The 24,145-nt window shown below is 35.4% G+C and overlaps 1 protein-coding gene across 1 annotated transcript in view; it reads right to left on the minus strand.

Moving 5' to 3' along the window:
• The window catches only part of LOC121415713 (dual oxidase 2-like), a 51,832-nt gene that overhangs the window by 9,692 nt on the left and 17,995 nt on the right, over positions 1-24,145 (minus strand). The window contains exons 3-23 of the mRNA XM_041609029.1: positions 23,973-24,068; positions 21,220-21,381; positions 20,369-20,547; positions 19,663-19,888; positions 18,935-19,104; positions 18,479-18,554; positions 17,737-17,833; positions 16,782-16,869; positions 16,186-16,282; positions 15,487-15,671; positions 14,643-14,821; positions 13,815-13,933; positions 12,484-12,630; positions 11,513-11,632; positions 10,555-10,750; positions 9,714-9,915; positions 8,725-8,944; positions 8,341-8,434; positions 7,257-7,429; positions 2,809-2,947; positions 268-461 (exon numbers count right to left, since the gene is read on the minus strand). Of these exons, the coding sequence (XP_041464963.1) occupies positions 268-461; positions 2,809-2,947; positions 7,257-7,429; positions 8,341-8,434; positions 8,725-8,944; positions 9,714-9,915; positions 10,555-10,750; positions 11,513-11,632; positions 12,484-12,630; positions 13,815-13,933; positions 14,643-14,821; positions 15,487-15,671; positions 16,186-16,282; positions 16,782-16,869; positions 17,737-17,833; positions 18,479-18,554; positions 18,935-19,104; positions 19,663-19,888; positions 20,369-20,547; positions 21,220-21,381; positions 23,973-24,068 (3,159 nt within the window). The remainder of the gene's footprint in view (positions 1-267; positions 462-2,808; positions 2,948-7,256; positions 7,430-8,340; positions 8,435-8,724; positions 8,945-9,713; positions 9,916-10,554; positions 10,751-11,512; positions 11,633-12,483; positions 12,631-13,814; positions 13,934-14,642; positions 14,822-15,486; positions 15,672-16,185; positions 16,283-16,781; positions 16,870-17,736; positions 17,834-18,478; positions 18,555-18,934; positions 19,105-19,662; positions 19,889-20,368; positions 20,548-21,219; positions 21,382-23,972; positions 24,069-24,145) is intronic.

Genomic DNA, 24,145 nt, shown 5'->3' on the forward strand with positions numbered 1-24,145 from the left:
ATTGAATTTGCTATTTACCCCCATTCACTCGTAATGCACTGGAATTATTCTTTCTTTCAGTTATAATTATGTCCAACTATTCTATTTTGTTTAAAATCTATTTTGAAAAAGTAAATTATCCTTTACTTGCTCGGATGATTTCTGTAATAAAAATCCTTTATAATCCCTTTTAAAAACTGTTTAAAATCTCATCAAATAGGCCCCATTCAGTGTAATTTAACTATTTATGAGGACAAAGCAAAATAAATATGCGAACATTGCACTCACGGAAGAACTTCTGAAGAAAGATACCACTCATGATCAACATATAGAGACATAACCAGAAGATTTCCAACTTGTTGTTTTCAATGTAGCTTGTGATAACGTTATAGAAGCGGACAATTTTGTTGTCTTGGTAGTTCTTTTCTACCGTACGAATTTTCACATCCGAGGGCTTCTTCTTCTTTCCCGACCGACGGCCGCTGATGGAAAAAATGACATTAATGAAAATAAACCAGTGATATATAACAAGACAATTATGATACTGTATTTGTATTGTATTCTCGTACTCTTACAGGCGTAATAGAAATGGCAAGTCTGGTTATATCAAATGCATGGGTTAAGTGTTTTTCTGAGAAAATGGCACATCATGAAATTCATGACAATTTGGCCATATATCAAAATTTTAAATTCCATTACTCTGTTCTCCTTGAATGATTTGGGCCCAAATTCACTTATATTTCCTCTCGTTTTCTGTTTTTCAAAGGTCAGGCGGGCATCCTTTCAAGAATGGAAAAAAAAAAGAATGATTATGAATGACACTCTTTGTAAGAACTCAACACCTTTCTTTCTGGTATAAAATGCAGTTGTATGTCATTTCATATAGTTATTGAAAATATGGATCTTACTATTTTCTTCGGATTATATAGTATTTAGAAAATAAAAATAAAATCACAAATTACTTAAATTTGTGGTGCTTTTTGAAGGCAAACAAAAAACGAATTAAGCAAGCTTCCTCTTACGAATGAAAACATGCAAAAACTGTCTTTATACATATTCTTCTGGGACATTTGTGCCCTTCCTAATCTTCGATGTCAGAACTAAGCAATTATCAGGTCAATGGTCATAATACCACTGGATGTCCTTCCTAAGCTTTGAAATTACGATGTGCTATAACCAGGTAAATACACATAATTGTGACATGCTATAAACGTTATCGATATCTACATCCTGTAGTTGTGTTTACCTTAAACAGAATGATTAAACATCAATAAGATATTGATTTTATTTCTTGAAGGATGTTATGTAATGGGTATAGTGCTTTTTATGACAACTGATTTGATAGCCCTTGTTGAATGATTTGTGTTCTCCTCCGTTATCTGCCATTTCCCCCAATTATTAACATTGTTTAATGAAGAATCTGGTTTCGGTATATAGTGATGGGGTTCGCAATCTTTCGATTGTCTCTATCACTCCAAAGACTTAGTTAAATAATCTAATAACCAAATTTATATTGTAATTGTTAATTTTTTGTTTACTAGCATTTCATATATGAAAATATAAATCAGTACATGGATACAAAGCCCAAATATATTAATGATCATTACTGATCAAAAGGGGCCATTGCAAATAGGGATTCATTTTTAAACGCAACTTGATAAATCAAGTGCTACTGACAACTAATAATAGAATGAACTTGGCATTGGTTGAAAATCAAATTGCATATGATTTTGAAGTTGCGTTTTCATTGATATTAAATATTACCAGCAACTTCTTGTGCAACGCGGCCTGGGGCCCGTTGCAGAAGGAGTCGCGTTTAAACGCGAGCCAAAAAAATCAATCGCAAGTCCCAAATGCGCGCTGTTGATTGGTTGAAAATCAAGTTGCACATGATTTTAAGACTTGCGATTGATTGCAACTCTTTCTGCAACGGGCCCCTGATTGATTGACACTTCTTGACCCGGAAGTGATTATATTTTACGTCGTCAACAGTTCCTGGAGCTTACATCTGACGAGAAAGACAACTTCCTTGTTGGCTTTCTGAAATATTTCTCGGTTTTTAACTCACTTGGTCATCTTTGTCAGGGATACATATTTATGACCAAGTGTGATCGGTAAATATTGTAATATTGTATTTTGATAGCACTTCCGCCTGCGACAGGTATTTCCTTCTTAAAGATACAATCTGAAAGCGGATGCTACCTCTACTAATCTTGCACCTCATTGCCAGATTTTGCTTACTTCGAAGACGTATAAGATATTATTAAGTATAGTATATATGATTATAGTAGTTTCACATAACACCATAAGAAATATTCTCGCATACAATAAACAATATTTCGATTACTATAATCTATATTCTCGGACACCATAAACTATATTCTTATACACCTTAAACTATATTCTCGGACACCATAAACTATATTCTTATACACCATAAACTATATTCTCGTGTATCATAAACTATACTCTCGCACGCAAATAAACAAATTATTGAACATTAAAATTATATTATCGGACACCATAAAACAAATTCTTTTTGTTTTCATTGCACCTGTAGTGTAAAGAGTTATCTTTATGATAATAAATGAGTGCTCTTGATATTGCTTGTAAAATATAAATTCAGGATGATTTTGTCTGTTTGAAGTACCAATTACTTTAATAATTAAGATGCCTAACCGTTCAACATTATTATCTGTAGATTTGCACTGTAAAATTTACAGTGTATATCAATAACGCACAATACGTTCAACAGATCTATTGTGTTTCTCCGTTGGTCGCTTTGCTCGCTCGAAAGACGTAAGATGTGACGTAAGAACATAAACTTACACGTATCCTGACAGAGCACTCCTAATGTTGCGTTTTTCTGTCTTGCTGTCTCGGTTTCCGTCTTTGCTCTTTTTGCTTCCATCTCGAGATTTCTTGCTCCCTGAATTTTTGTTCTTTCCGACTCCAGGAGCGCTCTTTCCTGTGAATGATAATGACGACGAGAACGACGATGATGATGGTGAAAACGTGTTAATGATGTCGATGATAATTATGATAATGATACTGATGATGGAAAAGATGGCAATAGCGATGACCAAGATGATGGTGAAGATGATGAAGATGACGATGATGGTGATGATAGAATTGAACAAATCGAATTGAATTGAATTGAACTATGGAGATGGAAAGATAATTTTAATGATTATTATCATCATTGTTATTCTCATGAAGATGATAATAACAATGATGATGATAATGGCGAAGATAATGGTAATGAAAATGGTAATGACGACGACGATGATGATGATGATGATGTCGATGATGAAGATAATTATAATTAATATGATGATGATGTTGATGATGACGATGATGATAGTAATGATGAAACACGTGATGATGATGATGATGATGATAATGGCGATGATAATAACGACGATGAAGATGAAGGATGATGGTGATGTAGATAGCAAAGATGATGAAGATGATGGCTATAGTAACGATAATAATGACCTTGATTACAGCTACATGTATTACGATAATGGGTACAATAAGAGGTTGAAGAAGTTGTGGTGAAATTGATGTTAAGGAGAAAAAGACAATATAGATCAAAACAACAATAAACCAGAACTCTAAACATGTTTAGAACGATGTGAGAGCATGGATGAACCGATCCGACCAAAGGAATAGCACTTCCAAGAAGTGTGCAAATTGCCGTCTTTAGTAACATGAAACGAAAATGTGAGAAAAGAGAAAGCCTCATCATAATAGATATGACAGATGATGTGGGCATCCCTGTCCTAAGCAGGATAAAGAATTGTGTTAGAAAACAATTTCGGGAGGACGGATTGTTTGTTGCTCTCTCAAATTCAAAGCCATGTGTTTCACTATCAAAGAATGATGCCGCGTGCAAAGTGAATGATGGATAAAGGTGACATCAAGAATTTTTTTTTTACAACTTAGATTAATAAGTCGATTATATCATTCAACCAATGTATCCTACAATATGAAACCAAAGAAATCATTTTTAAATGATCAGAGATGACAATTAAATCACTGTAGTCTGTAGACAACTCTGATGAAATAGTGCCCAGATACAGATCGGGTTTAAAAATGGCGTCCGGATGCTGACCGTGCGGGCGGCGAATTTTTAAACCATAGGATGGCCACTGAAGAATTATGAATTATTCATGAGCAATTCGCTTCGCAATCTGCCTCCCTGCCTCAATGTGTTCAAAAAGCTGAATAAATACAATAAAATGCAAAAAAAAAAACCACAGTGAGTGGGTGATGTAAAGGTCCCTCATTTGCATACCGACTAGGATGTGCTTATAACTGTTTTGTTAAATTAAGCGGAACTTTAGCATGTCATAAATTTCATATTTAAGTCCAATTTTGATGATTTTTTAGTGTTATGCTTCTTTGATTTGTCTCTTTTTAATCAAATAACATTTTTTGTTGGCCGGACTTGCCCTTTAACAGTGATGGATAAATTTTAACAGCTGCTGAACATCCCTGATTTTCTGTGTTCATGTAAATTATTTTTTGTAGAGGAGAGAGAATAGAAATAAAGACACGTATGCTTTCATGATAGGCCAGTAAACACAACACAATGCTTTCTATTGTTATGTTCCATTTTGTCAGTTGTGTGAAGGGATGTATACAGTATAAAGTTACAATTTAATAAACCGCAATATTAACTGTAATGTTATATATAATTATGATCAATGTGAAAGAAAGTCTGATGGAGTAAGAGAAAGGGGGGGGGGGTGAAGGGCGAGGGAGCGAAGGGTCGGGTGTGATGTCATACATGTGTTCAGTGATACATGACAGATGATAGATACATAAACAGGATATAAACCATAATGTAACATGTAATTATAATGTGAAAGAAAGTTTGAAGAAGTAAACGTGTACTTTGAGAGAGAAATGTCATTCCGTTTAGGCAGTGTCCTACATTAGAGAATGAAAATTATCTGGACACAGAACAATTTAAGAAAATAAACTTTTCCCCTCAAAATATACGTTTTCAGTATAGGTATAAAATGCAGATGAAAACGAAATTATATGAACAAAGCATGAACTGATGAGAGATACTCAGAGAGTGGGAGAGAGAGACCGGAGAGATTTGAGCAACACCATTGTCGTCACGTTGTACTTTTAGTCTATAAATACAGACATATTTCTAACCTGAAGCTTCTAGATCCGAGTATTCCTCCGTCAACAAACACTAATTTACTTTAAAAACAAAACAAATAACTAATTTTTATAATCAACAGGGGTGATTTAGAATAATAACCAATTGCTTTAATTATTTTAAGAAGAGAAGTTTATAACGGTCTCCTATACCTTGAATCAAAGACTAATTTATCGCAAGAAGCGAACCACTCATAATTAATTCATTTTTCTTCAGTGGCCATCCTACGGTTTAAAAATTCGCGTCCGGGCGGTCAAACACCCAAAAGATATGAAAGTGAATGACTAGCAATGAAAGAACAAAAATTAAAATGATAATAATAATTTCAAACGGATTTGGATGAGGAATAATGTTTAGACATTAAGGAAAAGCTACGGCTTTGTGTAGAATGGATGATGGACAAACATGTGATTCAGAGCAATTGGTCTACCATAGTCAAACAAGAACGATTTCTCAACCGGTCATCTTGAAAGATTTTCAAATCCGGCTTCAATATTTTCTGTGTCTGTTCACTAGAAATGAAAGAAAAATCCCAATAACAGCCCTTTTAGAACGAAGTGCATAGGTGGGGGGAATGTCATCAAGATTGTCTGACACAAAATATTTCCCAGATTGAGAAAGTCAAAAGGGTTAGCTAGTAAGAATCTGGATATAAGATATGAAATGAATTGGAATAAGGTTCTGATATAATAGGAAATTCATATTTGGACCATACAGTGCAGTGCAAAATAATTTAGTGCTGTGGTTACCATAGTAAGGGATTCTACAACGCGCCTCTCGATATCTTTTCAAAATCCGCTTTCGCCATGTTCTGCGTTTGGCCCAGAATGAGTCTGTACAGTTTCAAGATAAGTAAAAGGCCTTGACATTATGGTATTATTCACAAAAGCTTGATCTAAACCAATCGTATTTGGCCGTAATTAGCTGTGATTCCAAGTTTGGTGTTGATAGCTGCATGATGTTCACGATAGATGAGCTGGATTTTACACCAGCTGTGCTGCGATTCATTTTACGAGTCAACCACCCCACCACCTACCAAAATGTCGCCATGGTCGTATCAGGGATATACTATAGTAACAAATACACACACGTGAGGGAGCCAAGCGACCAAGGGGTTTTCTAGTGCGCTATTTTGGGGGCACTTTGGGTTGATATTTCGAGAATATTTGTATAAATCCGGGGGACAAGAGTCACCCACCCTCCCAGTTGCGTATGGCTATGGGAGGCATCTGTATCATGTTTCTAAACTAACATGCGACTTCTGAGCTACATTAGTCAGACGAATTCGCGCCTGTAACACCAAGATAAAAACAAGCACCAAACGGATCTTCATCATCACGTTAATAAAGTTGCTATATTATATAATAATAATAATGTGACTTATAAAGTGCCAAATATACTCTGTGTAGTGCTCAAGGCGCATAAAAAGCTAAGAGTTACTATGGCTAAGAGTTAATATAGTGCTAATATACTGCTACTTAAATGATGGTTCTCAGTGCTTTCAAAATAATCTGTAAACATATTAAAAATCAACTCCATACTACTACTTACCCCCACTTTATTAAATTAAAGGGTCATACAAGTTTCAGTCTTTTTATCTTGATTTGATGTTGATGGTGTATAGTAGATTATGTCAGATAATGTTTATATTTTTTTTATATTTGTGTCTATGGATGTATAAGTACTGAATGCGAATGTTTACACATTTAGTTCAATTAGCCAAATTTAATTTTACATTTTCTATATTCTTTTGTTTAATCTTTTCTGTTAAAAGAATCGAGCAGTATTTGCATGTATGTATTTATTGCTGTTAGCCATGCATTTTTATTAAATTCACCTTTTTGTTTCCTCAGGTTACTAAATGTTCACGTTTATTCTGTACTTTGTTTACATATTGATGTGCACTGTGTATATAGTTTGTCTTGTTTTGTCATCTTTGTCTGTTTCTACTGGGCTGATATACATCTTTGTGGTTATTTTCATGCATATTTTACATTGTATTTTAAAAAGGGCCCAATGAAAACCAGTGTTTCTGCTGATTCGGCTACCCTTTTAAATATGTGTAATAAATAAATAAATAAATATGGTAACAAACCTAGTCCAATGGTAGACTTGCTGAAGCTCTCTTTGTTGTCTCCCATTAAGATGTTAAAATCATCCAAGGTCAATTCTTCCTTCTCTTCGAATCCAGCATCCTTAAACATTGATGCGATGGCGTCATCCATCTTTTCCTGTTCCAACGTAGCGCTGTTCGTCTCCAACATCGACCTGGGTGAAAAAAGGGGAAAGATAGTCGGAAACATTACGATGATGACGGTAATGGCGGTGCATAGTTGTGGAGGAAAGAGGATGATGTGATGCATGATGATCATGGCTAGCGATGATATTGATGATAAAGATGATAGTGATGATGGTGGTGATGATGATGATGATGATGGTGATGGTGGTGGTAATGATGGTGATGGTGGTGGTGATAGTGATGATAGTGATGATGTTGATGATAGTGATGATAATGATGGTGATGGTGGTGATGATGGTGATGGTGATGATGATGATGGTGATGATGATGATGATGGTGATGGTAATGATGGTGATGGTGGTGGTGATAGTGATGATAGTGATGATGGTGATGATAGTGATGATAATGATGGTGGTGATGATGGTGGTGATGATGGTGATGATGATGGTGATGGTGGTGATGATGGTGATGATGGTGATGATAATGATGGTGGTGATGATGGTGGTGATGATGGTGATGATGATGGTGATGATGGTGATGGTGGTGATGATGGTGATGATGATGGTGATGATGGTGATGGTGGTGATGATGGTGATGATGGTGATGGTTGTGATGATGGTGATGATGGTGATGATAGTGATGATAGTAGAGGTGATGATGGTGGTGATGGTGAAGATTATAATTATGATAATAAAAAACAAATAAGAGGATGGAGATAAATTATTCATTCTAGAGGGCAATAACGCCAAACTGACACTTATTTGATAGTATGGATTTCACGACACTCATTTGCCGGACGCTTCGATCAAAGTCTAACTAACTAATTCATTTTTAAATTTATTTCAGAATCTTTACATTTTATAATAAAGCTATAAAAAAAACGTGCGTTCGAGAATAAACTGCATATCTTCATCTTGCTAAAAAAAATTGTACTGGTCACCTGAGCATGATTTTGAATTCATCACGTGACAATGCTCCTGAATTATCTACGTCATACATATCGAACATCAGCTTGATCTTGTCCTCTGGTTTACCTGAAATGATCAAATCGCAGAATTCTTTAATAAACATCATGATTCAACACCAGATATCGCAAGTAATCAATTAGAGTATGCTGTCCTCTGAAACAATGTTATGATTGCAATCAGTATTAAAAAATACACATGTACGTGTGGAAGTGATTGCTTTCCTCGTGGACCAGAATAAATATATCGCATATATATACCCCAAAACTTATTCTAGAACGTGTAAAATCTGTAAACACCTTTCGCACAAATCCCCATGCATTTAAATCGAAATACAGATGACTCGCCCTTCGACCTACCCTTGGCAAAGATGACGGTGACATCTAGGAACTCTCTGAAGGAGATGGATCCGCTCCCGTCCTTGTCGACGAGCTCGAACATGAGTTGAACGAACTGGGAGTCGGGCTTGAGCGTAAGGAGTTCACCAAACTCGTACTTGCTGAGTTCACATTCCATGACTGCTTGACCATCATCCAACTGGGTGATGCTTTCCATCAATTCCTCGGGACTATCACCTTCCTAGAGCACCAAGGATGCGAAAGGGGACAATAAGAGCATGGCTATACAGTCTTAACAAAAGCAAAATAGATCAAGAGTAATCTCAAATAATTGTTATATGTTTATTTGATTATAAAAACTTTTTATGAATAGAATCTTGCGTCAGGCTTACATGCCATTGAGGTTTGCAACATAGTTTGAGAAAATGAAATCATGAAAATGCGTCTCATTCTCCTAGAAACGATTTATATTTAAAACGAGAAATGTAAAAGCGAAATGTTTCTAAATACAGACTGTGGCGTTATGATAAAAGTGAACTCATGTTGGCTTTAAAATATCTAGCGAGTTTCCATTGATTTATGAAAACGATTTCTGGAATTAGAAGCTCTTACATTGCAATTTAGCAGTGTAATATATAGATGGTTATCATTAATACTGTACTTTATCTTCAGATCTTCATCATTAAACAGGGAAACAAAACCTCATATAATCTTCATCTTTCACCTTTCAACTTCACTTTTAAGTCAACACTTATCAAAAGCTTTTATAGTGTCAGCCATTTTCTAAATCAGACTATTAATTCAATTTCAATTTATTTCATTCAAAATTAAAAACAATTACAAGGTAAAAATATATATACAATAAAATAGAATGTGGAGACAGCTTGGAAGAACATTGAAGTCTTATGAAAAGCTGCCACCAATAATACAGACAATTAAAACCAAGTAATATACAAAAACAAATGAAAAGAGAACATTTAGAGGCCAACTAGATTAAAACAAAAACTAACATAATTGAGAGCAAGTCGAATGAACTTCTCGAGAACTGCCTGTCGTTGTTGCTTAGTAACGGCCATCCGAAGAAGGTCGTACTCCCGGAGTTCACGACGTTCGATCACGACTCCTTTCTGCTGTCTTCCGATGAAGCTTTGGAGATCGCTAACGAACTCAAGACGATCGTCGACGTGGTGGAACTTGAGAACGAGGTCGTACCTATGATAGAGTGAAAAAAGGGTATTACTTACAATAAAGGTAGAAGTATATAGAAGAAGTAGTAGTAGTTGTAGTAGTAGTAGCAGTAGAAGTAGTAGTAGTGGTGGTAGTAGTAGTAGTAGTAGTAGTAGTAGTAGTAGTAGTAGTAGTAGTAGTAGTAGTAGTAGTAGTAGTAGTAGTAGTAGTAGTAGTAGTAGTAGTAGTAGTAGTAGTAGAAGTAGGAGTAGTAGTAGTAGTAGTAGTAGTAGTAGAAGCAGGAGTAGCAGTAGTAGCAGGAGTAGTAGTAGTAGTAGTAGTAGTAGTAGTAGTAGTAGTAGTAGTAGTAGTAGTAGTAGTAGTAGTAGTAGTAGTAGTAGTAGTAGTAGTAGTAGTAGCAGCAGCAGCAGTAGCAGTAGTAGCAGTATAATGATGATGATGATGGTGATAATGATGATGATAATGGTGGTGATGATGAGGAGGATGATGGTGGTGTGGAGATGATGATGATGATGATGATGATAATCATAATGGTGGTGATGATGATGGTGGTGTGAAGATGATGATAGTGATGATGATAATGATGATGGTGATGATGATGATGATGATGTTGATGACGGTAATGATGATGATGATAGTGATAATGATAACAACAATGCTCACTCTTTCTCTAGCTTGACCAGGATGTATCTCTGCTTTGAATCTGAGCTCATGAAGATGGTTATTCTCTGAGGGTGACCTACATCAATGCTTCTATGAAGTTTTGATCCTCGTTGACCCATCACTCGAATACATTCATTGGGACCAAGACATACCTCTATCTCCTTCCCAGGTTCATCAAATCCAGACCATTCATTCGCTGATGACAAGATTGAATTGAGGTGTTAAATTGAAGTGAAAATTAAAATCAACGTCAAAAGCATTTACAATCTTTTGGTTTGGTTTGGTTTTATTTACCGTATAAAAATCACAATAAAATACATTGCACAAAATATGATATCAAATGTAAATATATAAACATGCACATAAAAATATACGGATGGATCACTCTATTCAGAGCCATTGATATAATGGCTCTGTTCTTCCTAGAGGTCCAGTCTGAACGGAGGTAGGCCAGGACCTCTAAATATCTATAATAATTATCCTAAAATTTATAATAAAAACATCGTTTAAACCCAATGGTATCCTTCAATTGGTAGCATACTTGTTATATGTGACACCAATCTTTAGAATTATAGAGATGATTTTTTTTCACAAAATTTGTTCCTTATCTATCATTAAGAAAATGTTTGTGGAAGGTTGAGAACAACATTAAATATTAAAGGATGAAACTGTAAGAGGGAACAAATTATTTTTCCAATCTTTGTGCTAGGGATCAAAATAATTATCATCAGAGTTAAACTAAAAGTAATTGGAACTCAAAATATCAGTCATATTCGTATTCATGGTTTTAACAGAACTTGTTATACAAATTCTTTGTGTATTGAAATAAATTACAAAAGAGAAATGGAAGGAAAACCTGAAATACTTCAATCCTCAAAGAAAGTTTCACTGAATCGGGCGAAATGAAATAGATATTCGCCCAAAGAATTAAATAGAAAATTAAGTTGCTTTATACTACCGAGGTACGATTGTGTGTCCTGTGGGTGTTGTTTTCTTGCAGATTTATGAATAGCTCTTTTGGTTTCTTCTATCCTGCGCGTGCGCACTGTTGCGATGATGTACAGAGCCAAAACACATCCTGCATGATGTAATGAGAAACAAAACGGATAAATTTTAAAACAATTTTGATGAAGACATAAAAAGAAAGAGCAAACAAATACATTTGTATTTTTGTTCACTGAGCATGCTGAGTGCCCCCCCCCCCCACCGTGAGAAAGTATCTGGTAATGGTAACTGGACACTCAAGCAAAAGGCGCTTCAATTAAATGCAGTTTAATGGCTATTAATAAGAATTTTTCTACGTTCCTTATTTTTCATATAAAATCGAAAAATACTAGAATATTCTACCTAGGTTTTGTGTAATTTTTAATGGAAATCAGAAGATTTATGATAACTATTACTGTCCACTCACTACATGAACAAACCGTTTTGTTCAAATATGTATGTACCTTATGCAAACATGTGCATAGAAATATGCGTCGACCATTTTTTTTTCTTCTGTTTAAAAGGGAATTAATAAACAATTTCATTCAAATTTTTCTAAATCTTTATCTTTCTCTGCCCTTTCCTTTGTATTGTTTATTGTATTGTATGTTTGTTTATAGGCGTATCCCGCCACAAGCCTCAGCTTTTAGGGTATACGCCTTCTTCTTAATACCCAACATGTACATATTTATATTTTTCATGACAAATTTATTTATGTATGAATTAAGTTTACGAAAAATGTAATGAATTGGAAGAAAATAAATGTTTATTTGAATTGAAATGAATTGAATATAGATTGCCTATATACCTAGCCCCTATTGGACTCTCAGTACAAACTCGCTCTGATTTCCGAGATAGAAACGAATTTCGAGATTTATTAATTTATTTACTGTTGTGAAAGTGTTCATGATGTAACATAATGTAACATAGTGGTAATATTCTTACCAACGATGAACAGAAAGAGCAACGCGAAGGTCAGGGCGTAGGATATCCTGCTCCCGGTGAAATAATCGTATATGATGAGCGGCACACACGGTTCTAAGTCTTTATCTTTCAAAGATGCGTTCTCCACATTCGAAAAACAAGAATCGTCTGTATAAAGAGAAAGAGAAATACAATCAAAATGGTATAGGCCAACGAAACTGACTACAGGTCGATCATAGCGACGATAGAATAGTAAGAACAACAACATGGACAATGACGTCGACGGCGACGACGACTGCAACATTGATAAGAGTAAAATAAGATATAAGAGAAAACATACGCGTCATATAATTGTGATTGTGTCTTAACAGTACTCTTGGTATATTAGTTAAACCCAGAATTTCAATTACAATACGTACATAATAATGATTATGGTGAGAGCATGCGGGATACATTATTTACTTGTTTTTGGTGTTTTTTTTTTTACTTTTTCCTTTCCCTGTCAACCTGGACTTGTACTGTATATATCCTTGTTCCTATACCCGTCCCTCCTTGTAATCATATTTACTTATGATTTGATCTTTGTCGAAATGCCGAATAAAATACTACTACTACTATTTCTACTACTACTACTACTACTACTACTACTACTACTACTACTACTACTACTACTTCTACTACTACTACTACTACTATTACTTCTACTACTACTACTACTGCTGCTACTACTGCTACTACTACTACTACTACTACTACTACTACTACTACTACTACTACTACTATTACTACTACTGCTGCTGCTGCTGCTGCTACTACTACTACTACTACTACTACTACTACTACTACTACTACTACTACTACTACTACTACTACTACTACTACTACTACTACTACTACTACTACTACTACTGCTGCTGCTGCTGCTACTACTTCTTCTTTTAAAAATAATAATAACAATAATGATGATGATGATGCTGATGATGATAATGATGATAATAATAAAAGTAATAATAATAATTTCACAGAACATGAATAATGATAAGAACAATTTCACAGCCATAAATAATGATAATAATATGCCTCCCTTCTACTCCACCTTGTATCTCTTAACTTCTCTAACTTATCTCTTCCTTCTCTTTCATTTTTCATTACAATAGTGAGTTTCAAAAATTATTTTGGTCGTTCAAATCGTTAAGATTCGAATTGGTATTCGATTGTTAAATAAAAAAAATGCACATGAAAATAATCGAATCGTGGTTAATTTCATACTTGATATAATTGGAACCCGTTGAGGTTCACTGATCATTCCCTCTGGTGTATCAATAAAGAAATGAAAAAAAGAGGAATCTTACATGCAGTGAATTTGAAAGGATCTTTCTGTAACATTGTATCCGGTATATCTGTTGTATTGATGATAACATCCCATAGGGTAACAGATCGAATATATTCAATCTCATCCTCAGTAAATAATCTAAAAACAGACAAAATGAAGAAAAACATCGAATTATATATTAGAAAAATCAATGCTGATTTGTATGATGTATAATAAAAAAAAACACACATTTTGATATAAGAGTTTGTCATAAGCCACCATGCCTGTTTGGCAGTCAATATAGATTTATTTCTGAGAAGTAAAAATGTAAAAAAGTCAAATTTCAATTGTGATTTTATTCGGGGGGGGGGGGTCTCCAAGGAATAATGTCAGTGGGCAATTAGAAAATAGCCTTACCTATCTTGATAACTTTCAAATGATGTATCATCACTTTAATGTTTGATTTTCCCTTTTCACGTGCATAATAACGACAAATAACGATCATTGGTTCATTGTACTTTAAAGTGAATTATATTTTTTCTCCAAAGATTCTTTCAACTTTTGTTTATCGTGCATGCATGGGAAGTGATAGCTCTATGGTTAAGGGGTGCAATAACTCCAAATTGATCATTGGTCATCACAAAGAAGGCATATTTTCATCCCACTTCGAATAAGAGTCACAAGAGGGGTAGACAAAAACAAAATTGTGTTTTCTGTGAACAAGTTTGGGTCCATGGGGTGGGGGGCGAACCCGCGCGCCATGGGTCCGCGCCTGCACGCATGAGATGTAAGATTTGAAGAAACATCCGGCAAAATGTAGCACATAAGTCATTGTCAAAACGATTAAGTTAAAGAGGTGTGGACTCACCCATTGTCTTTATTTTCAAACCAGAATCTATCCGCATCCCGGATTCGAAGGAATTGATCTAGGATCAGATGCTTGAAGAGTTCTCCTGGACCGCCGCTAGTGGTTTCCAGCATTCCACCGATAAACATATCGATATCATCATCACGTCCATCGTACAAGACCGTCAAGTTATCGAATACCTTTAAATTAATTTGAAGACGATTTTCCTGGATTAGTAACCATAGAAACGAGGATGAGGCAAGCATCTAATTTCAGTATCCTTTTCAAAATTTGATTTGTCTAAAAGAAAAGATCCACCATAAATTAACATTAGCAAAACATAATGAATCTATTACCCCGCTAATTATGAAGCACCTATATTTTGACAAGCCCACAACTCGTTTGAAAGGTTTGGTATTTTATTTCGCTTAGTGATACAGAATTTTTGGTTTGTACATACGTATACTACGTATAGCCACTTTGAGGTATATTTATTTTCACTCATGCTCCTGAACCTCCTGCTGCAATCGGAGCTGCAAAAGAGCATTCTCTGATTGAACCACCAGATTAATTTCATCTTAGAAAAAAATATATTTCCGATCAATTAAATACTATCTCTCTTCTGTGTAAGATCAAGGCTTCATTATGCAGCATAGGGCCCAGGGGGTAGCTGCCCCCATAAATTTTATAAAGTAGCGGTTTTTTACTGAAAATTTTCATAAAAGTTTACCAAGAGCGCGTGTGCGCGAAATCCTTCAATTTCACTCTAGATAATACAAAAGTGCCCCCAGACAAGCTCGGTTGTTTCCCTCCCTCCTTTGATACAATTTCTGCGTACGGCCATGATTAAGAGAAATGGTCTTACCTCATCAGAAATTTTACAGTTTTGGCTTTCACACCTATCCCTAAGTTGTGTAATATTTAGGGGCTGTAGTCCCAGTGCCCGTCTTGCCGTGTTGTAATCCGGTAGTCCATGGTCCCGCCCATGTTGTATTGTGTTGGCCACTTGATCACTACGAGTGAAACCGTAAATTGGCCCGTAGAAATAGCCTGAGACAGAAGCAGATAAAGAAAAATATGCACGAAATATGATTTGTTATGTCTACTATTATTTTGTTCTCCTGAGATCAAGCTACAACATTATATTACCTGTACAATTAATATTTTTTTGTGGAATTTACTGTTGATATTAGATTTCTTTAAATTTTTATTAATTCAATTATGGAGTGTGCCGGACTGAAATTAAACTTCAGATTTATTCTTTTTATATAAAGGGTTGGTCCATTGCGCCCTGTACAAGTACAGAAGGCCTCAATTTGCACAGCTTCTCTTTCATACTGAGACATCCAGACTTTTTCCATTTATTGGGACAGCAGATCATCCGAAGATTTGCACCAGACAAACAATTGCTAATATGTCGTTGTCCAGAATCAAGAGATTCCGAAGCTGCCCTGGTCCAACAACTGTCGACAAAAACCTTTCAGCTCTCAACTAAGATTTGACTGCATTTTCAAAGGAATTGGTGCTTTCGGTCTCCTGGTTGTGGCACATTAAAATACGTTACCTTGAAGATCTTCAACCACGATATTATCATCTTCTTCGGCCCACTGGGATGCGAGTCCGAGAATGATGTCGTCCAATCCGTACTTCAGAAGAAAAGACTGCAGATAAAGATGAAAGTTAAATGTGTTTTCTATCTAAATTCCGTAGATTTAAAGTCAATCTCATAGACTGTTGGCAGAGACATATCCAAAATTGGATCGGAAGTTACAATCGAATAAGAATGAATTCTAAATCTATTTCATGTAGATCGAAAACTCGATCCAACTTTGGACTGGTCCCCGATCGCAATCTATTTCAATCTTAAGAATTTAGAGAGTTGTCTGAAATAATAAAGAACATCAAGCGGCGACAAATTCTTTGAATAATGCAATAAGTGGACGAAAACTACGCATGCATTATATACCAAGCTCATTTCCATATCACATGTATTACAATGGCGCTATATTATAGAGAGATGTCAGTAAAAATCGTATGAATAAACACCCCTAGTCACATGTAAAAGGCTAACTTTGTGCTCACATTCTTATTTTATTCCAGAGTAACTTGACGAACAACTTTTCTAAACACGACGACATTATCAACCGAATTCAAACTTACGTTTCCATCCCAGAATGTATTGCATAATCGAAGCCCAGGGTAGCCATCCTCCGTCACCTCAACTTCACACGAACCATTATTGTTCTTCCTGTAGTATACAGAAATAAGATCAAAACTCCAAACATTCATTTAGATTTACAGTGATTAAAGCGGGATTAAGACCAAATTTCCAAAGTAAGATCATTTCTAGTAGAGATTTTGAAAACAAAGTCTTTTTCATCTGTCTGAGTTTGAATGGTAGATAAAAGGTAAGACAAGGTGAAAGAGGGGCAACAAGCAACAAGAGAGGATACATTGTCCGACCCCTTTTAATTGCTTTCTGTCTTGAAACTGAATGAAGTAAAGAAAACAAGGAACGAAGAGGGAAAATTAGAGAGGACATTGCCCCTTATATTTCCTCAGACCATACTTTTCGTCTCCCCACGGAAGTGATTGGACGATTGATTGAAAGGATTGAGGAAGAGGGGTAATAAAACAGGGCGTGGCCCCCTTATAGTTAGGCCATATTCTTCATTTTGCAATTGACGCGATGGGACGATTGGAAGGGTGGACGTGATACAGGTGAGGGGTAATATTGAAGGGAGTTGTCCCCGTTATAATTGGAAGATTGGGAGGATGGAACGGATTGGGGAGGGGTAATAAAACAGGGCGTTGGTCCATTATGCATTTTCCACAGAAGAAATGGGGCGATTGGGAAAATGGGGGGAGGTGAGGAGGAGAGGTAATATAACGAGGTGTTGCACCTGGCATTGGGAGGATAAAATGGACTGAATACAGGTAATAGGTGATGTCACCTCTATCAATGGGACCATACCCATTCGTCTTTCAACTGAAGGAATGAAACAATTAAAGGAGGCGAGGAATTGAGCTACAGACGACAGAGTGCAGGTAGATTGCTCGGTAAGTGGGTGGGGTTGGGTGAATAGGAGCAATATAGAGGATATGATGTTCATACCTGAGTGCGATCCCAGGCGGTATCAGAGTTTGGAGATACCTCATGGCTGTGGCCTCAAACTCGTTCGAGACACCAGGGTTCAGATACGGTTTGTAACCTAAACAAAAGATCATACAGACAATAATTACTCGGTAAGGTGAAGTAAAAAAAAAAAAGTAAAAAAAAAAGGCAATCCACACTTCATGCAGACTGGCTTGCTCGAAGCTGACTGGAACCTGGAGATAGCACGTATGCACAACAATATTTGATGAATCAATAACGTCACTTGCATTGAAAAGAGGTTAACCAGTTTCAATAGAGGACCGTCTATGAACATGAATACCTTGTTAAAGGGTTCATTCTATAAGCCCATATTTTGCTTTCATGTACAAAGTAATTTTAAGTTACACCAATATCGTCATCCTTAAAAACGTCAAATGCAAATATACAGGAGTGCGTTTAATCTCTAAAACTTAAAGCTCTTTAGGGCAAATGAAATGTGTATTTTTGTCAAAATACCAAGTCTTGCACAGAGACATGTCCGTCTTATAAAAAAAATTGGGTCATGATTTGATGGATGTGTTGTTCGTTTCTACTTTGAGTGAAAAAGACGCACTTTTTATCTTTCTTTTTTATCTACAACCAAATTAAAAATGGAAGTACAATTTTGACAACGAATTCAGGATACTTGCTGATCATCGAGAATCAAAGATTAAGAAATGAGATACATTACCGACATAAGAATGATAGTAGTCTCAATTACCTTTGTAATTATATTCGTCCATCTCACTTGGATCCATGCCCAAAAAGGCAGGTAGAAAATCATAAAACACGATTTTCTGGAATGAATGGGATAGAAAAATAATAGTCAAATGTCTTTTCTTCTGTATAAAAAGTTGTCACTAAATTGTGTAAGTTCTCTCATACTTTAAAACATCTATCATTTTTGATGTATTGATTGATTTTTTCCATTCTTTATATAATTATTACATGCATTATTGTGCCTTTTTAATGGATGTGAATAATTTAATTTGAACTGGAATTTGAAAGACAGCGATTACTCTAAAATCAAAGTTCGGGATATTTTTATCTTTTTCTCGTAAGCTCACGTTAAATTTACGATCTTTCACTTTGAAATGCATAGCCGCGAAAACTTATTAAATTTCTCTTAAAAAGGACATAAGGAATCAAACGTGCAATTATGGTATAAATACTTTACCTGGTACGTGGCTGTTACCCATTTCTTAGCAATGTCGTATATGACGTCATCCCTCGTGTGATTTGTGCACTCGTCCACGACTCGGTCAGCCCATACATTATGCCAGCGCCAGAATAAGACGCTGATTGACAAGAGTGCTGGGTTCTCGTTGCTATGGGGATTACCAACAACTGTAAGAAATCAATATGTTACAAATATACATCGTAGTTGATCACCATAATCTACAATACATCACGTAACTTTCATGTTAAATGTAGAATACCTCATTTCATGTACGGGTATCGGTAAACTGATGCAAACACAGAAATCAAAACCATATACAGTTTAGGGCAAAGGTTATCATTTGAACCAACAGAAGGAGCTGTATATAGTTCATTGAAGAGAATATCACATATTGCTTTACAATATTAATATCCATGTTCAATTTCAATATGCATGCATTGTCAATTCACTTTAAGTTGTTTTACTACCACAGTAATGACTATTAAGAATTGTGTTTTGTCACCTTTTAGAGAAGAGTGACACAATACACTTTAAGAAGTGTAACCTTCTACATTCGCTTGGTGCATTAGCGAATGATAATAGATAGTTCTAGACATTAAAAGAGGAAATGTAATAATCACGTTACATGGTGGTGTTAAACTTTCCTTCAAAACAAATGTTGAAATGATTAATTAAACATTGTTATCATTATTTCTAAAAGAAATTCAGGTATCGAGAAAACTTACGGAAAAGCCTTTCTGCGTCGTAAACTTTGTGATCCTTGGCAGGGGCGTGGTTTGTTAGAGGAAATCCGGCATAGTTTCGAGCCGGGAATTCTTCATCTTCTTTTCCTTCTTGCTTTCTCAACTCTCCCTTCAGCCTTCCGTTCTCGTATGCTCTCATTTCGGATTCCCAAACTCTGTTTGGACCGTATATACCAGTCCCGTCAATCCACGGGGTTAAAATATTCATCTGTAAACCACGAAACAATTGTAATGATGATAATTATGACATTATGACCTAAGAAAAAACAATAATAGACCAACTCCCACATGCCTATTTGTACAATCTGATTTGTTACATAATAATTTTCTGCAGGTTAATATGGAGATCTGTGGCCTCCTCATATATTCTTATCCCCCTTTTGTTTAGCTCAGAATTTATTCCATTTTGATTTCTCATACTCACTAACTTTGCCCGCTCTAAATACTTTATCTAAAACTTCAGCCCCCCCCCCCCTCAAATTTTTTTAGCTTATCACGTTAGTGTCTTTGTTGTTTTCCTCGCCAAAAGAGCCACATAATTTGCATTAGACCGTGAAATATGTAAACAAATTGCTCTGAACGAATTGCAAACGTTTAATATTCAAGCTGGTCTGAGGCTCCAGTTAGTAAAATTAATTAATAAATCCGTATACAGATTTCCTGGGTACATTGATATTCTTGACTTTACCTGTTCTCGAGGTATCGCCGATGACTGTCCAGTGTCCGGGTCATAGAGGCCTCTCCTGTAAGGCATTATCTTTGCCCCATCATACATAGACCGGAGTTCCTCAGGGATGTCCATGTTCATCCATTCAACAGGACATCCGGTCGTCGACCCATCCACGATCTCATGCATCACATGTTGTGCTGCAATGTCAGGCAATAAATAATCAACAATACGTGATGATGATACGAAATTTTCTTTCCTTTTTGTATTTCAAAATGATTAGAAGCATCTAAATTAAGCCGATTTTGGTTGCATCTTACTTGCTCAATCAAAAATAATGATATGACAAACCTGTACAGCACAGAAACTATTAAAAAAATATATCATATTCTGATGCACTTAATAATAAATTCTGGTATGCTTGCCATGTTGGTCATTATTGTCAAATCTGTAAAAATTAAAATATTGTATAATTATTGTAAAACATTAAAAAAAGAAATAGTAAGACACGTCATCGACTCTCTCATTTGCATATCACTGAGTTGTACATAACTGTTTTGTGAAAAATAAGCAAAACTTTATTTTTTCTATAATCTATCTACATATTTGTCGATTGTCTCTCCCTTTATATCTCACTCTATTCATTGCTCATTTCCTTCACCCATCTCTTTGCTTGTATGATAACCCGTCCCATACCCCTCCTCTTTCTCTCCCTCTACCAGGTACCCCTCTCTGTGGGTCTCTGTCTCTCTCTGTGTTGATCTTCATGAACAGGGGTGCGATCAATCTTCAAAATAACTTCATGCTTTCTTATTAGCAAAGTAAAAACGAAAACAAAAACAAAGAAGCAGAAGTTCAACCTCAATATTTACCAAAAAATGCAAGAAGAGCTGTTTTGGAACTCTGAGATCGGATACCCGAATTCCCTTTCATGAGTAAGTTACTGATTGTGAGGGGATTTGGTCTGTTAGGACCGGCCGGTGAGTATGATCCATCCGGGTATCCGACTGGTAGACGACGAAGAAGCCGAGTTTCTGAAACAAAAAACGAAGAAGTTGAAATATAATTATTTATCTCAAATTACACATACATTTCTTAACGAGTATATCCTCCTCTATGATAATAAAAGTAGTGAAGATGATAATATTGTAGATATAGTAGTTAACAAAATGATAGTAATCATAAAAACACTCAACAGAAATAATTTTAAAGATAATGATAATGATACCAATGATAATGATAATAATAATAAAAATGATACTCACAACAACAACAATAATAATAATAAATATAGTGTAGTAGTAATAGTAGTAGTAGTAGTAGCAGCAGCAGCAGCAGTAGTAGTAGAATGAATGAATGAATCTTTATTTCGTTTCAAATCCGATAACAAACAGCAACAACAGTAAATCAATGTGATACAAGCAAATAGCAAAGAACAAAAAGTAAATATTACAGGATAATATACATAATACATGCACTACTTTTTATAAAATATAAATGTAAGTAACACCCATGAGAATACATGGAAATGAAACGTGGTGACCTACTAAAAAGCTTAGCTTGTAGACCATAGGCCACCAGAATATTAAAAAACTTACATTAGCAATCATTTAAAACATCATAGAACAAGCAAACAAAAAATTGTAGTAACCAAGGTACAGATATATATATTTACAAAAGATACACTAAAAAGTAACAAAAAGTGAAATGCAGAATGCAAACAAATCCTATCAGACCTAAACTATAAGAATCTAAAATTCAAAAAGAAGAAAGAAAAGAAGAAAAAAAAAGAAAATAGGCAGAGCTCTATTTTGCATAGATAATTGTGGAAAGAATACAATTTATAAAGTTAGACGAGATATAACAAGCAGGCATTCGTTTACTGATCTAAGTATTTCTTCAGCAAATCGGTCTTTAACTTGTTTCTAAAAACACTGAGGCTAACTGATTGCTTCAAAGAAGAAGGAAGGGAGTTCCATAATTTTGGCCCAGTATAAACAAATGTATTTAGCCGAAAACTAGTTTTGACCAATGGCAAGTGGAGAAAAGAAACTTGTCTTGTATAGTAAGAATGGATTTGGTCATTTCTAACACATAATGAATAAAGGGCAAGAGGAAGTTCTCTTTTATTTAATTGATACATAATGCAACCGAGGTTGAGATCAAATGTCATGTAAATTAAGGAACTTGTTTTCATGAAACAAAATATTAGTGTGATATCGTGAACTAACTCCACTTACTAGTCTAATTACCCTTTTCTGCACTTTTAATAACCCATCCAAATGAACTTTAGCAGCGTTACCCCAGGCAAGGATGCAATAATTCAAGTAAAGCAAAATGAGAGTTGAGTACAACATGCATAAAATATGTTTTGGGAATATACTCTTCAATGAATTAATGACTCCTGAATTTCTGGAGAGTAGTTTACATAAATGAGATATGTGAACTTTCCAATTCAGCTTACTATCAATGTGTACCCCAAGGAATTTTGTACTCAATACTTCAGTAATCTGAACATCATTAATTTTAATATTATCTGGCAATTTTGATAGGGTATTGCTGAATAACATGTAGTTTGTTTTAACAAGATTTAAGGAAAGCCTGTTAGCAATGATCCATTCGTTAACAGAAATCAATTCTGAATTGATAGTTTGCAATAAATTGCAGGGGTTCTTTTCAGAAAAAAAATATGCTTGAGTCATCTGCAAACAGGATAAATGAAAGGATTTTTGATGACTGAGGGAAATCATTAATATATATGAGAAACAATATAGGTCCAAGGAGTGAACCTTGTGGTACTCCACATGTAATTGACTGCATAGGTGACTTAACACCATTTAAAAAAACAAACTGTTTTCTATCAGAGAGGTAGCTCTTGAACCACTCCAAAACCTTACCCCGGAATCCATAGAAAGATAGTTTATACAAAAGAATGTCATGGTCAATCGTGTCAAAGGCTTTGGAGTAGTCCAAGAATATACCGACAGTATGGAGCCCATTATCTCTTGCAGAAGAAATTTTGTCAATGAAATGCAACAGAGCATGAGAGGTAGTAGTAGTAGTAGTAGTAGTATAGTAGTAGTAGCAGTAGTGGTACTGATAGTTATAAAGATGATAATACAACTTATACTAATCATAACATCAATCAATATAAAACTATAAAAAAAATGTGATAACGATTTAGAACAACGTTAACACAAGGGCGTAGACTTGTTTGAGCATGGGATTGGGGAGGAGCACATCCTCCACAGATGAAACTAAAATTTATGGGGGACGTGCACATTCTTTGGGAGGTAGAACTCAAGTTTTTAAAATCAGCTGTTGAAAGCAGAAGAAGGGGTACAAATTTCGTTTTACTTGCTAGTGTCGGAACTCCTCTACCTCACAGGAGGGTACACGTGTACCTAGTGCATCCCTAGCCTACTCCCTTGTAACAAGGGGTTCCTTTGCAGAAAGAGTTGCGTTTAAACGCAAGTCAAAAAATCAATCGCAAGTCAAAAATGCGCGCTGTTGATTGGTTGAAAATCAAGTTGCGCATGATTTTTGGAGTTGCGATTGATTGCAACTCTTTCTGCAACGGGCCCAAGTAACTATAAAAGGACAAACATGACTTAAAATAACTTACCATATGATCCAATCTTTGGATCTGCTCTATTGTTATACCATCCATTTATCTCGTGGCGTTCCATGAATTCACTATCGCTGCAAATTGTCGATTGACCTAAAGGAGAGTATAGGAATAATTAAAAGTTTTTTACTTATTAATAACTAACCTAAGATCATGTGATTTTATTATAT

Source organism: Lytechinus variegatus, chromosome 5, assembly GCF_018143015.1.
Source record: "Lytechinus variegatus isolate NC3 chromosome 5, Lvar_3.0, whole genome shotgun sequence".
NCBI classification, from domain to species: Eukaryota; Metazoa; Echinodermata; class Echinoidea; order Temnopleuroida; family Toxopneustidae; genus Lytechinus; species Lytechinus variegatus.